The following is a 16,972-nucleotide window of genomic DNA, read 5'->3' on the forward strand; positions in this document are numbered from 1 at the left end:
GAAGATGAAACGTGGCTGGGTCTTTCAGCATGACAATGATCCCAAACACACAGCCCGGGCGACGAAGGAGTGGCTTCGTAAGAAGCATTTCAAGGTCCTGGAGTGGCCTAGCTAGTCTCCAGATCTCAACCCCATAGAAAACCTTTGGAGGGAGTTGAAAGTCTGTGTTGCCCAGCGACAGCCCCAAAACATCACTGCTTTAGAGGAGATCTGCATGCAGGAATGGGCCAACATACCAGCAACAGTGTGTGACAACCTTGTGAAGACTTACAGAACATGTTTGACCTCTGTCATTGCCAACAAAGGATATATAACAAAGTATTGAGATGAACTTTTGATATTGACCAAATACTTATTTTCCAACATAATTTGCAAATAACTTCTTTCCAAATTAGACAATGTGATTGTCTGGATTTGTTTCCACATTTTGTCTCTCATAGTTGAGGTATACCTATGATGAAAATTACAGGCCTCTCTCATCTTCTTAAGTGGGAGAACTTGCACAATTGGTGGCTGACTAAATACTTTTTTGCCCCACTGTATTCTAATTCTCATAAACAATCAAAATAAATCAGATTACAAATATATATATATATATATATATATATATATATATATATATATATATATATATATATATATATAAATATATACAGTGCCCTGCACTAATATTGGCACCCTTGGTAATTATGAGCAGAGAAGGCTGTGAAAATGTGTCTTTATTGTTTAACCTTTTGATATTTTGTTCAGAAAATATTTTAAAATTACTCTTCTCTCATGGATATCAAACAATTACAAATACAACACAGGTTTATATAAAAAAAAATCTTTGTTAAATATAGTATGCCACAATTATTGCCATTCCTATGAATTTATATGCGAAAAATGTATTTGAAGTTCATTGAGATTTTACATCTTTTAGCACACCTTGGTGTCTAGTAACAAGACATTGTTCAACCATGACTTCCTATTTCACATGGGGTATAATTACCAAATTAAGGCCAAATTCCCTTAGTTATTCAACACAATGGGTAAGAACCAAAAATATATCTATAATGTGCAGCAAAAGGTTGTTGAGCTTCACAAAATGGGAAATGGCTATAAAAAAAATAGCAAAAGCATTGCAAATGCCCAATTCCACCATCAGGGCAATAATTAGGAAGTTCCAGTAAACTGGAAATGTTATAAATCACCCTGGAAGAGGATGTGTATATATAATGTATCAACGCACTGTGAACAGGATGGTTTGAATGGCCAAAATATCTCTAAGGATCACACCTGGAGAATTGCAGAAGTTAGTTGCATCTTGGGGTCAGAAAGTCTCCAAAACTATAATCCAACGTCACCTACATCTCCACAAGTTGTTTGGAAAGGTTTCAAGAAAAAAGCCTCTACTCTCATCTAAAACAAACACAAGCATCTTGCCATCCACTACTAAAACTTCTATGGTCAGATGAAATCAAAATAAAGATCTTTGGCAATAAACACCAGAGGTGGGTTTGGCACATACAGAGAGGTAGCCATATGGAAAGGTACCTCATGCCCATGGTTAAATATGGTAGTGACTGTTTAATGTTTGGGATTTTTTTCTGCCAGAGGACCTGGACATTATTTCAGGACACATGGCATCATGGACTCTATCAAATATCAACAGATATTAAATGAAAACTTGACTGCCTCTGCCAGAATACTTAAAATGGCTGTGGTTAGATCTTCCAGCAGAACAATTATCCAAAACATACTTAAAAATCAACACAAAAATAGTTTACTGACCACAAAATCAAGGTCCTTCAATAGCCATCCTAGTCCCCTGACTTGAACCCTATAGAAAACCTATGGGGTGAACTGAAGAGGAGAGTCTACCAGTATCAACCTTGAAATTTGAAGGATTTGCAGAGATTCTGTATAAAGGAATGGTCTCAGACCCCTTGCCATGTATTCTCCAACCTCATCGTGCATTATGGGAGAAGACTCAGAGCTGTTATCTTGAAAAAGGGAGGTAGCACATAGTATAGACTAAAAGGGTGCCAATAATTGTGCCACACATATATTTAACAAAAAACTTTTTTTTGGATAAACCTGTGTTGTATTTGCCACTGTTTGATATCCATGAGAGTAGAGTATTTGTGTGATTTTTTTTAACAAAGATTGAAAGGTTAAACAATAAAGACACTTTTTCACAACCTTCTATGCTCATATTTACAAAGGGTGCCAATATTAGTGGAGGTCACTATATATATATATATATATATATATATATATATATATATATATATATATATATATATATATATATATATATATATATATATATATATATATATATATATATATATACACACACACAATACGTATTGTGCTATATATAGGGTACAATAAATTATAACAAGGTAGGAAAGGCAGATGGAGACAGAAGGAATACATGGTATAGCATCCAATACAACATTTAAATTTAAAAGTTAACAATAGAAAAAAACATTTGAATTCTGATTCCAAGTTATTACATTGATGTATATTCATATTTAAATGTTAAGCTATACATATTTGAATCTTAGATTTGATTTAATGTTCCACTCAATATATGAATGTAAAATTAATTAATAAAAGGTTATAATAGTCAAATGTTACATTCAATAATGGAAAAATAAAACCTCTTTTTGTAAAAATTTATGTCGAACATTTGCCAATCAATATATTTTTTTAAAAAAAAAATTATTGTGGTTATCATCTGGGGTTTGTTCTTTCTTTTTTTTTTCAAAAGTAACAAAACATTCATTACAGGCCTTATCAAGGTTATTCATTTGGTTTTCACAATAAGAATCTCTCTTAAAAGGCAGTCTGAATTTGATATTTTATGGGGGAAAAAATGTTTCATAAAAAAATATGAATTTACATAATAACAAAATGATGAATATTGAAAACAAAAAGGTAAAAGTTTAAAAAACAAAACAAATTAAATCATAAGAAAAACACTTGGTATGAAAATCTGATCAGAATTTTTTAGCTTGAACATGTAGCACTTGATTTCTTTAAATTTGGTGTTTAGATTAACCACTAATGAGTTAACCAGAGCCATGGGAGTCTTAAGGGGAAGAGGCGAACAAATGCCCCAACTGAATAAGTACACGATAGACTCAATATTTTGTATTCAGTAAGTCATTGCTTAAAACTATTGCTTAAAACAATGTGCATCACATACAAAAAAAAGTTTGGACAATTTATTAAAAAAAAAAAAAAAAAGATTTCTGTGTATTCCCATGCCAAGCGCATGAATGTAAAAATGTTACTTAAAAATACATTTGTGATAGCTTTAACAGCATATTAAAAACATGATATAATTTGTCTTACAAATTGATGGTGATTTGATAAAAACAGTTTTGATGTACATTTGCCAGGCTGTTTATGATGTATACAGAAATGTCATCAATACCTACATTATAATTGATATTTTTATTTTTTTTTGCCATTTTACTAATGTAATCTTTGTAACTATGTATATTGCCACTATTTTATCACAATATCAATTAAATGTGTACAACTTGAAAAACACTTTACACAAACTAATACACAAGGTTTATTATGAACACTTAGAAATAGATACTTTGACTATTTAAAAGTGTAGGCATAAGTACAAAACATGGATTTTTTTTACTAAAAACTTTGCATTAGATATATTAAATCGGAATATTGATTATGTGTGCTGTACAGTATATATATATATATATATATATATATATATATATATATATATATATATATATATATATATATATACACATACACACACATACATTATATGGCCAAAAGTATGTGGACACCTGACCATCTCAGCTATATGAGTTTGGATTAAAGGGATATTGTACACTAGATTTTTCTTTGCATGCATGTTTTGTAGATGATCCTTTTATATAGCCCATCTGGTAGTGTTTTTATAAAAATTTATAGTTTTGCTTATTTTTTAAGAACATTGTGCTGATTTTCAGACTCCTAACCAAGCCCTACAGTGTCAGTGATGTATACACACATTTACAGACTCCTGCTGGGTCTTGTTTGTGTTATCTGTCTTTTCATATGTAAGGAGGGTAGGGATGTGTGCTCTTTTTGCCTATCCAAACCTTTTTAGTGGCTGTCCCAGACTACCTCATCAACAGTGCTAAACTGGGAGCTTCTAAGTAAGTTTTTAAACGGTTTTATACTGGATTTTTAGATCATTATCTGTGCATATTCTTCTTTACAGTAGTGTCAATTACATGTAGTTATATGAAAATTAGTGTATACTGTCCCATTAATATTGAGTTAGTCCTCCTTTGTGGGAATAAAAGCTGCAACTCTTTTGGGAAGACTTTCCACAAGATTTTGGAGTGTGTCTGTGGGAATTTGTGCCCATTCAGCCAAAACAGCATTTGTGAGGTCAGGCACTGATGTTGGATAATAAGGTCTGACACGCAATTTGAATTTCAATTCATTTCAAAGGTGTTCAATGGGGTTTTGGTCAGGTCTCTATTCAGGCCACTCACGTTTTTCCACAACCAACTCATTAAACCATATCTTCATGGATCTCGCTTTGTGCACAGGGACACAGTCATGCTGGAAAAATTAAGGGTCTTCCACAAACTGTTCCCACAGAGTTAGAAGCAACAGATTGTTTAAATGCTTTTGGATCCTGTAGCATTAAGATGATCATTCACTGGAATTAAGGGACATAGACCAAACCCTGAAAAAAGCCCCAGACCATCATCTCTCCTTCACAAAACTTTATAGTAGGCACTTTGCATTCTGGTAGGTAGCATTCTCCTGGTATGTACCATACCCAGATTTTTCCATATGACTGGCAGACAGTGAAGCATGATTCATTACTCCACAGACCACTGTTGCAATGCTCTAAAGTCCAGTGGCAGAGAACCACTCCAGACGATGATTGTCATTGTGCATGTTGATGTTAGGATTTTATTCTGGTGCTCAGCCATGGAAACCCATTTCATGAATCTATTGATACACAGTTCTTGTGCTGAAGATGCTTGCTGTGGCAGATTGGAACTCTGCAGTGAGTGATACAACAGATGATAGGCAAATTTTACTTGCTGTACTTTGAGCTTTCAAGTTTTATTACTTTTTGGCTGGGCTGTTGTTGCTTCTAGGTGATTCATCTTAACAATAATAGAATTGAACAAGGCAGATCTAGTAGGGCAGACATTTCACAAACTGATTTAGGGCAAATTTGGCTTCCTATGTCACCTTCAGTATCACCCATTGAACTACCATTGTTTAACTATGGAGATTTCATGGCAATGTGCTTAATTCTAGACCTGTTAGCAATGGTGTGATGGAAACACCTGAACTCAATAATTAGTAAGGTGTCTATATACTTTGGCCATATAGTGTGTGTATGTTGTGTGTATAAATATATATATATATATATATATATATATATATATATATATATAAAAATAAAAAAAGTAATACATACAATTAAAATTATGTTGACATTTGTATTACATTCATTTGTACAAATTATTAATAAATATACATGTGAAATGCAATTTTTACAAAACACACTATTTTTTACTTTCTTCTTGTAGTATAGCCTATGCATTAAATTCTAAAACAGAATTATACTTCTTGTATTACATTATCTATTAACTTGGACATATACATTAGGATAATAAACTTGCAATGAGATAAAAAAAAATATATAGTTTATTTAATATAATTTACAATATCTAAAATGTATTTAATGTCCATATTGCATTGATATATGCAGTTATATTAATTAATTAATTAATTAAATAAATAATTAAGGAATTCTTAGCTGGAGATTTTTTATTTTTTTTTTAATTAAAGATCAGATGGATTCTGAAAGAATTGATGGTTTTTACATATTTCTGAGTAAATTAAACTTTTAGTCTACTCAATATCAAGGCATTTTCTGAAGAAGAAACATATGGTTTTTCCTATAGCTTATGTACAGAGTCTAAAAAGTAAAGGGATCAGAAACTGTATCCTACTTGAAAGAAAATGTACACAGATATACAGGCAATCAATCATTGAGAGTAGACTTTTTGTATTTATTTATTTAAAATATTTGATACTTACTACTCAATATGTGGTTTTCCTGTGAAACAATGGGACCGATCCAATCCATTGTAATTCCTGTGTGAAGTGTATGCATGGCTTTGAAATTGAAACCCATTTCAATTTGTTTGAAAAGTAGGTTGCAAAGGGGCTTTTAAAATAATTTGTGACATGCACCTTTACGCTGTGTCCCACTTTAACACCAATATTCCAATCAACCATTTTTGAGCATATATCCACAGGATTTTTTATACATTTCTACATATTAGACCTGTTGAAAAACATATTTTTTTTCTGGGGGGGTTTAGTGACTATTTTTTGCTTAAAAGTTGAAAGGGTAATAAAATGATCTTGCTCAAATCATACATGGCAACCACAGGACTGTTATATCTTCCCTCTTGGACTCTCCTTTTTCTTTTCAGATATTACCCATAAGCTTTCCATTACAAAGCCATATCTGTGTTTAACTTTATCAGATGTACCATATAATTTCATAAAATAAATAAAAATAGTTGGAAAAAATTTTTTTTTTGTATAAATGTTGCTTTTTCCCACACTCCCTTGAGGGACCAAAAAGCAAAATCTGTCACCTAACTTTTCAAAATGTTGCAAATTGTCTAATTCAGCTATTTGATTTTAAGGTTACATAATTTGAGTTTTGGCTTTCTAGGAAGCATTGTAAAAAGCACAATGTTTACACAAATGAAATGAGTATTTTATAAACCTTTAATGTATATATAAACTTTGTTTAACAAGAAGTAACATGTTTAGCTCAGATCATACTTTCAGACTATATAAAATTAAATTTGAATGCTAATGTATTATTGTGATGAAGCATTTAAACATATTAATTATATATACAGTATATATACAGTATATATATATATATATATATATATATATATATGTAGCATGAAACAGGTGGGATCCACACTGACACTATCCAATAATCTGGAATATTCTTGATAAATTCAATCCGGTGCTACACCTAAAAGGAACACCCTTGACGTCCAGACAACAGTATAGAGTACAAGAATAAGGTGGAACACAGTTTTCAAAGGCTAAACCTTTATTGTTAAAAACACACACATATATGTGTGAAAATCACCTTGAAATGCTGTAATACCCCTTTTTCTTATTTGTGTTTCATGTAATTAATTTTGCAGTTATATCATTAATTAATTTGTTGGGTTTTTTTGGGGTCAAATTTAAATGGAGGCTATTATTCAAAATTAAATTGGAATAAGCTAAGAATCATTATTGTCCTTTAGAAAAAAAAATCTTCACAAAGATACCAGACAAAAATGAATACAGAGAACAAACTCCCCGAGTTTCAATGACAACAAAAGGAATATAGGCTAATGAGCTGGTAAAGATTTTTCTCATTTTCTGCATACTGGAGGGAAATTTTGGAACAGAGGGAAATGCTTAAAACATCTCAGGGAATTCATGAAACATTATTCAACAACACTTCCAGATAGACACATCCAACAATGTTAAAATTATTGCTAACATTATGTTACATACCACTTGTAGATGCGATCAAACTAAGATATTTTCATATAGTATATCATATTTTAAATTAAGAAGAGAGCCAATTGTTTCTTGAAAGCTTAAACCTAAATCTATCTAAATCAGGAACATCCAAATTTTTTATCTTTCAAGTGCCAAGAGCCAAATTACATTATATTCATACTTATGCTAAAGATAAAACATCAAAATCAAATGAGATTTTCATGAAATTTTTAGTTACAAAATGACATGTTTAGCATGATATTCATTACTATTAATTAATTTAAATTTATATACACCGCAACAAAAATTCAAATGTATTTACCTGTGTAGAACAGTATTTTTTTAAAAAAAAATCACTGATATCTGTTTTTTGCTTAGTAGTACTGAGGATCACTTAGTACCCCTTGGAGTTCCACTGTTCTAAGATGCCACCGAATTAAATGTGCCTCTTCTAGAAAAGCTTTTAATGTACATCAGACCATCCAGTTAACCTAAACTATGTGAAGCACATATAACTCTAATGAAATACATTATGAAACAGTAGATCAGAGGGAAAACTGAGATAGAGATGATAATATTCATTAATGATTACAGATTATGTGAGATAGAATTAAAGAGCATTAAACTATCAAGCAAATTATGTGTTCCTTAGAATTTTAAAAAGGTATATTCTGGAAACTGTTAAGGTATATTTAACTAGTGGTCCATGTTGGAAAATCACATTATTATTATAAACCAGATCCTCAAACCATCCTTGAGAATGCTATATTGTATATATGAATGAGGAACCTTCATATAAGCTATGTCCTTTTTGATTCAATTATCAACTTCCCCTGAACAATCAATGCTGAATAGCATGCCAAGGATATCTAATTTCACTCAAAACCAACCAAATTGTCCGTAGTTCTAGCTTTATTTACTCTGGAAAAGAGTATTAACATTTTTCATAATAATTGACAGGAGCAATGATATGAGAGGTGTTATCCATGGGACGATGTAGATGATATATGTCATACAGTGGAAAGCACATTATTAAATAGTTAAATATTTATTATATAATTAATACAGAATGTTTGTCTTTGTTGGATTTCCTAAGCATAAACTAGGTGTAGATGTGACAACAAAGCTTGGGCTACATACCATCAATATATACACTTTTGTTAGAATTCATATTTGGAAATAATATATGAAAATGACTGCCATGTATACTGTGTAAATTGTGAAACATTTTAAAGCTAAAAGTTGAATTAGTTTTATGTCTGTGAAAATTAAAATTATGGAAATGTTTCAGCACATGGAAATAGTGGGTATTTATTTTCTAAATTTAATTATTTTTATACTCAGCCTTTACTCAGATTGACGCAGTATGATAATATGTGGAAGTTGTGTGTGATTACTGTACAGATAAACCTAATAGAATGAGCTGAATCATAATATAAGAATCATCATTTTTCATTGCCAAAGAAAATAATTAGGCAAAATCACACACCGTCCCAAACTAATATATTGCAAATATCAACATATTGTGCAATTTAGAAGACAGGGTGCATTTGTCAAGAATTATTTGAAGTAGAAAATCGACAATCCTGGGCTCCTTCAGATGTAATGTTCTTTAAAATCCATTTAATATGTCCACAACTGTGTTATTTAGCCTAAGCATTATGTTTGTAAAATATTCCAATACATTGCTATTGTTTACCTCTCAAATCATATTTTAGCTGCAATATTGGTGTCGTTGGCATGCCGCCAGCCCCAAAATTGGAGCAGGCAGTAAATTTGAGTAGTACAGATGCACCATTAACAGGCAGGAGTAGCAGTCAAGGTCCTATACAGTGCATATCTACAAATCAGCATGTTGGGGCATGAAAAAGGTGCTGATCTCAAATTTACATTATTTTACAGGATAAAAAATGTAATAATCTACTAAAATATTTTTACATTGGAGCCAAATAGCTCAATTTAATATTTATTTTCAATAACCACTTTACTATATGTCCACCATTCTTTATGGTTTTTTCATTACAAAACACTACAGGAATGGTTGCATGCTACATAACAGTTACATCAATATATACAAATTACATAAATAACTATATATTTCTGCATTGCACTTCTATATTCTTGTTTTTCTGCATTTTTCACCAAAACCAGCTGATACAACTGAGCTAAAATTCTCTAATTTTAAGTTATTTAAAAAAAATAAAAATAAAATTATAGCTAAATATTTTAAACTGTACAATATATATATATATATATATATATATATATATATATATATATATATATATATATATATATATATATATATATATATATATATATTCACAAATGGCCTCTCCCTTCCTTTAAATAAATTCATTAGTTTTAATAACTCCTCAATTCACATCTTAAGTCATGATAATAATAATAATAATAATAATAATAATAATAATAATAATAATAATACTAATAATAATAATAATACTACTAATAATAATAATAATATATTGAAAGACAAAATGAAAGTAAATTAATTAGACTTGTTTAAACCAAATCTCAAGGGTGTTAACTATTCTAAGATATAATTTCCATGAAAAAAATGAAGTACCATTTAAGCTAAATACATGGTAAATGTTTTGCAGAAACTGTATCACAGTCACAATTTTGGGATATATTTTTTTTAATTTCCTTATAAGTTGTATGTTGCACATACATATGTGCTTCCCAAGTGCATATTTTAATCGATCTGTGTTAAACTTTTTTTTCCCATTGTCTACCAATTCTTGCTGATTATACAATTTTCTCTACGGGAATGTGCATAGATTTCAGATTCAATTATCTTAACTAGCAAAAGATGTATTAAAAAAAATAGTCTGAAATTCATAATCAATTCTAGTACCTGTTCACCCAATGGCAATGCAATAAATGGCAATAATTTATTTTCATTAGTAACTATTAAATGTTTTTAACCAAACTTATTTAAGTTGGTTGGTTATATCCGCCCCTAAATACTTTTTGTCTTTTATTTCCAGATTTTTTTTCTATTTAGACTAAATGTTGCAGTTATAGGTTCATTGTTCATACCATTATAGGTCCAGTCTTTCAAAATTGTAAATTATATCTACATCTATTTAGATTTAATCTTAAGTACTATGTGATCATCGGCTAAGTAAGAGGCTGTAGTATCAAATAGGTAATTGATAAACATAATGATAACTAGTGTGGCTACTATCTCAATTATTGTCACATCAACTGACATACAAAAAACTATAAAGTGCACAGTAACCAATTTTAAGTTAGTTTTAATCTGTCCATTGCATAAACATAAAAATAAATAATTAACAATTACCAATAACAAGAAAACAAAATGCTATAAAAAAGACTCTGGGTTTATTTTGTACGTTCAGTAGGCTGTTGCATTGTCTTATTTGTTGATCAAGACCATGGTACAACTCATAGCAGGTAGCAAAACTCAAACATTTAAGCAGATAAAATTAAAAGCAATTAAATATATTATGTAGTAAACAAAACAATTTTAACATCTTTAACTCGATTTTTATTCTATGCATCCTGCAAGTAATTATTCAATTATTGGAAACATTTTTTAATTATAGACAATTTGGCGGGGGCTTGCTACAGAGTACACTTGAGATCAATACACTTTGGATACATTTTGTCATGTTATTAATTTTATTTTTTATTTCATGCCATTACTCTTACATCTATCAGTAAGGATTCAATTATACTAAGGAAATGCATTTGGATTCTTCGTTAGGATCCAAATGTGGGAGAAGGCCGAATTTCTTATTGCGAAAATGCAACACACTAAAGGGCTCCATGTATGAAGCAGTGTAAACCTGCTTCCCGCAATATAAAAAGTTGAGAAGCTTGTCCGCGTGCCTCTTAATACATGGGGCCCATTTTCACAAGATGTTAAAAAAAATGAGAGGTGTGCATGGGCAAAAATTTAAGTTTGTAACGAATATACGTTGCCAGCAGTATTTGATATCTTTTGCATGAAGTGAATACTGAACATTTGTGGAAAATTTACATTCATTTTTGTTAAACAAATGTAAATGTTCCTTTGCTACAGCTGAAACAGTTCACATGTAGTGTTAAATACTTACCTTTAACACGCGGGAAAGCCATGCTAATCCTGACCTCTTCCACAGAGCGCGGAGCGTGCTAATAGGAGGCATGTGGCGGATCCCAGGGCCTGTGGTAAAAGACCTATATGTTTAACGCAGGCCCTGTGATCCGCTGCACTAAGCCTCCTATTAGCGCACCCAGGGGCTCTGTGAAGAAGGATTGGGATAAGTAAGGCTCTCCAGCACACTAATAGTAAGTATTTTAACCCCCTATGGTAATTTAAGGGAATCAAATCAATACTGATTAAATTTATCAGTATTCCTTTGTTCTCTTTAAATTTCGTGGTGCATTCATTCGGATATCCGTGTCATTTTCACAACACGAATTTCTGAATGAATGCACCATGAAATTTGCATTTATAACAAAATGAATGCATATATCTGAAAAAAAATATATGGATCTAATATTTTTATATCTAATGTAATATATTTTGCTTTTTTGGGTTATTAGGAATGAACATTTTCAGACTTTAACAAGGAATCCTTGGAATGCTTGCCAATAATTTATAGAAGTGCCAAAAGTACAAAAGAACATAGATATTGGCATTAAATATAATTGAAAGAAATAAAACATTAGTGTAATTATGTCCAAGATATGATTTATATGTCATTTATAAAGCAATTAAATACTCAACATAAAAAGAATAAATGTATATTTATGTTCTAAGTTCAAACACATACTTTAAAGAACAACCATACCTATTGCCATTGAACGTAGTCTTATAAGCTCCTGTTTGGTGCAATGCCTCATCCGTATACACGGGCACAGGTGTCCTTACACACTCATGTGAGCATTGCAATGTTTCATTGTATGCAGTAAAAATATCCATGTTACTTGGTACTCGAGCTGGTGTGAAGTCTGTCAAATTTTGGCAGCTTTCCTCTTGCTGATTTATCTTTCGCTGGTGGCTGTTACGCCTGGCATTTCCACTTTGTGCACAGCTAGGGAAACACAATAAAAATATTATTATCAGACATTGTACAGCTCATTTGCAAGTGAACGTAACAAAAGAATAAAAAAATGAGAATTCATTTAAAAACCTACATAGGTAACATTTTTATATGTCTTTGATCCGAGCTAAAGGGTAGCGGTTTTTGTTTTGTCTAACAATATCCTTGGCACAGTATGATATTCTTTGCAAAATATTTCTATAGCACAAAATAATTTCTATTTTATAGATAGTGTGTTTGCAAGAAAAATGTCTAAGAAAACATAATTTAAACAATTAATTCAAAGGGACATGATACCCAATTTCTATCTTTCATGATTTAATTCAGAGAAAGCATGCAATTTACTTCTATTATCAAAATGATTTCATTATCTTGGTATCCTTATGTTATAGGGAAACAAAATGCATATATCAATAAACAGCTAGCTCTCATTAGTGTACTGTTGCACCTTACATATGTATGCTTTTCAACAAATGATACCAAAAGAACAAAGCACATTAAATAATGTAAAGCAAATTGGAACATTGTTTAAAACTGCATGTTATAACTGAATCAGGAATGTTTCATTTTGATTTTACTGTACCTTTAATCGTAAGATCATCTTATCAATATTTTTTTTAACCAGTTGTAAAATTTTAAGTGTAAAATTCAAATGTTATAAATTACAACCTTTTAAAAACTCTTTAAGGGATAGGATACTCAATATTTTCATTTTTACTTGGTGTGAACTGTGGAAAAGAAAAAAAAAACATTTATTGATGTATGCATTTTTTTCTTTATTTAAAACAAAGATCAACTCATCAGACCAAACTGCTCTGTGAGCAGTGGCTATTCAGCTTCTCTTAAAAAAACAAACAGCCAATCACCATCACAGTTTACACTTTGCATTACTATCTAATTTTACCATAATCTTAAAGGTACTGTATACTATAAAATTGTTTTTCCCTTAATGTGTTTCCAATTACTTTTTTTACCAGCTGCAGTGTATAAAATGTATGAGATTTGCTTTTTTTTAAGGTTTATTTGAGTATATGAATTAGCTGATTTTGTGTTTTGAAGCCACAACCTATAACCAATAACATGGGTTGAGCTTGTAGGTATAATCAGATCTCATTACTTTATCACATTGTGTACATATACCTGCATCTATATCTTATATCTGTCCATAAACCAATCACCAATACTTGGAGAACAATGGAAAATTAACATTTTATTACCTTCTATAACCCACTGGGAGTGTAATTTCTTCTACTCGCTGTGTTAAAGGGACACTGAACCCAAATGTTTTCTTCTGTGATTCAGAAAGAGCATGCAATTTAAAGCAACTTTCTAATTTACTCCTATTTTCAATTTTTCTTCGTTCTCTTGCTATCTTTATTTGAAAAGGAAGGCATCTAAGCTTTTTTTTGGTTCAGTACTATGGACAGCAATTTTTTATTGGTGGATGAATCTATCCACCAATCAGCAAGGACAACCCAGGTTGTTCACCAAAAATGGGCCGGCATCTAAATTTACATTCTTGCATTTCAAATAAATATACCAAGAGAATGCAGAAAAGTTGATAATAGGAGTAAATTAGAAAGTTGCTTAAAATTTCATGCTCTATCTGAATCACGAAACAAAAAATTTGGTTTCAGTGACCCTTTAACACAGCTTCGCCTTGAGGCCAAAAACTTTCAGGATGGGTGGGGATACCACAGGCTAAATAAACTAATTCAAATGCCAATATAAGGGTAATGGAAATACTTGTAAACAATTTAATACACTCCAGCAGGTAAAGTGGATCATTGAGAACAAATTGAAGGGGAGAAAATGTTTGAGTAACATGATCTTGTCATATGTCACAGTAAACTCCATTAAACTGATGAGGGAATTAAAGTGACCGTGCCTGCATTTTTTCTTGGACAAGCATCCAGACTGGGAATTTTTAAATTCTTCTAGAATGGGATGTGGGTACTGAGGAAGTCTTTTTTTTATGTAGATACATTTTTTTTTCTAGTTAGCTGTTTACCAATATAATGAGTCACATTCAAGGTTAGAAACTTAACCAGAGGGTTTAGTGACACTTCCTTTAAAAGAGAGTTTTCTCTTTTAAATAAGGGGTATCGTGTGTATGGATTTTTTTTTTGTTGCAATTTTTGAAAACTGACATTTTTATACTGTTCAAGTGATAAACAGTAAGTCAAAGTTGTTGAAAGGGGGTGTTCTCCTCTTTCCAATATGTAGGTCACATGAGTCTCTATGTTAGATAGGGAGGTAAGTGTTACTTTACTACCTAACCTCAAAATCAGACTATAAACATTAGTCAGATACAGGGAGTGTTTGCCAATCTTGCATCCAGTGGTGCAAATGTGTATAGCCTAATTTAATGGATCAACTGTGGAATACTAATTAAAGGGATACTAAACCCAATTTTTGTCTTTCATGATTCAGATAGAGCATGCAATTTTAAGCAACTTTCTAATTTACTCCTACTATCAATTTTCTTTGTTCTCTTGCTATCTTTATTTAAAAAATAAGGCATCTAAGCTAAGGAGCCAGCCCATTTTTGGTTTATACCATGGACAGCACTTGTTTAATTGTGGGTGCATTTAGCTACCAATCAGCAAGGACAACCCAGGTTGTGAACCAAAAACGGGCCAGCTTCTAAACTTACATTCTCGCTTTTCAAATAAAGATAGCAAGAGAATGAAGAAAAAAATGATAATAGGAGTAAATTAGAAAGTTGCTTAAAATGGCATACTCTATCTGAATCATGAAAGAAACACATTTGGGTTCAGCGTCCCTTTAACTTTAACGATTCCCTGATTCTGTTCTCTCCAATTCCTACGTTTCCTCTTAATTTACCCTGTAAGCTGACAATTCCATCTGCTACGCAGGTGACCTAATAAGAGGTTTACAGCAAACAGTAGCTCAAAGAAGGGGCCCTCTAAAGTTCTTATAACTCACTGCATAATATTTCGGTATTTTTTTAGTAAATGTTGCTGTTGTTGTTAATAACAATAATAAAAATAATTATATTATAAATAGTCTGTCAAATCAAACTATCAATACACTATGGGCCAAATTGGGCACAAGCAAAAATGCTAAATACATTACTGGAAACTAGCTGCTGATTGGTGGTTGCACATACATGCCTCTTGTTATTGCTTTACCAGATGTGGTCAGCTAACTCCGAGTAGCACACAGCTGCTCTTTTAACAAAGGATACCAAGAGAACAAAACAAATTTGATAATAGAAGTAAATTGGAAAATTGTTACATGGATCACGAGAGAAAGAATTTGGGTTTCATATTCCTTAAAGTTTCTTCTGTCCACTTTCTTAATGAAAACACTTTTTTTGCATCTATGTTAATTCCAAACTAGTATAATATTCACATCTTCTCTATTATGCATATTCAATAGTGTTCAATTTGATGTGCTAAATATTTTCAAATACAATTCTCCTATAATACAAGCAGTTTATTTACTTTAAATGCACTTCTACGAATCTTTTAATTCAACATTAAAATTTTTTTGGCAATATTGTCTCTGTAAAAAAAATTAAATGGAACTACATAAACTAAAACCTTTTAAGAATAAGGGAATAATACACACAGGAGTACAACAGATGAATCTGATATATCAACATTATAATATTATGTAAATGAACCTATAAATGTAAGAAACTGGTATTACTGTTATAAAACTCAGCTATAACTATATTTTTATTATGTAAGAGTATAGTTATTTAATTTCAAGGAGCATTTCACTCCACAGGTTAATAAATACAATATAAGATGCATATTTATTTTAAATTATGCTTTTAATAAAACCTTAATGTTTAGGAGGACATTATTTAAAAAAATTATGTAACCAGACCACTCGCTTTTTCACTCTCCACTACCTCTGAAGTGGCATATTGAAATCATTCCCAACACGCTTGCTAAAGTGATTGACAAGCCCTTCTCTTGCACAATTGGTCGTGCATGAGAAGGAGGCGGCATTAAACACTCAAGTGGGTGTGTAATGATATAGCCGGGTAGCAGACTTACAGGGTCCATTGCTTGTTCAATGCAAAGCTATGTGGAGAGGATCTCAAGTTGAGAACTTTGTCCACACGGCCCTTTGTACATGGGGCCTTGTGTCTGCACATGTATTGATCATTTTACCTTACTATTCTCTGGACAAGCATCTGGACTGCATGCTTAAAGGGACACTGAACCCAAATTTTTTATTTTGTGATTCAGATAGAGCATGCAATTTTAAGCAACTTTCTAATTTACTCCTATTATCATTTTTTCTTCATTCTCTTGCTATCTTTATTT

At 31.4% G+C, this 16,972-nt stretch overlaps 1 protein-coding gene across 1 annotated transcript in view; it reads right to left on the reverse strand.

Moving 5' to 3' along the window:
* AJAP1 (adherens junctions associated protein 1) overlaps positions 1-16,972 on the reverse strand; it is a 246,665-nt gene that overhangs the window by 54,016 nt on the left and 175,677 nt on the right. Inside the window, exon 4 of the mRNA XM_053690954.1 lies at positions 12,414-12,656. Coding sequence (XP_053546929.1) covers positions 12,414-12,656 — 243 coding nt within the window. The remainder of the gene's footprint in view (positions 1-12,413; positions 12,657-16,972) is intronic.

The sequence above is a fragment of the Bombina bombina genome, chromosome 8 (assembly GCF_027579735.1).
Source record: "Bombina bombina isolate aBomBom1 chromosome 8, aBomBom1.pri, whole genome shotgun sequence".
NCBI classification, from domain to species: domain Eukaryota; kingdom Metazoa; phylum Chordata; class Amphibia; order Anura; family Bombinatoridae; genus Bombina; species Bombina bombina.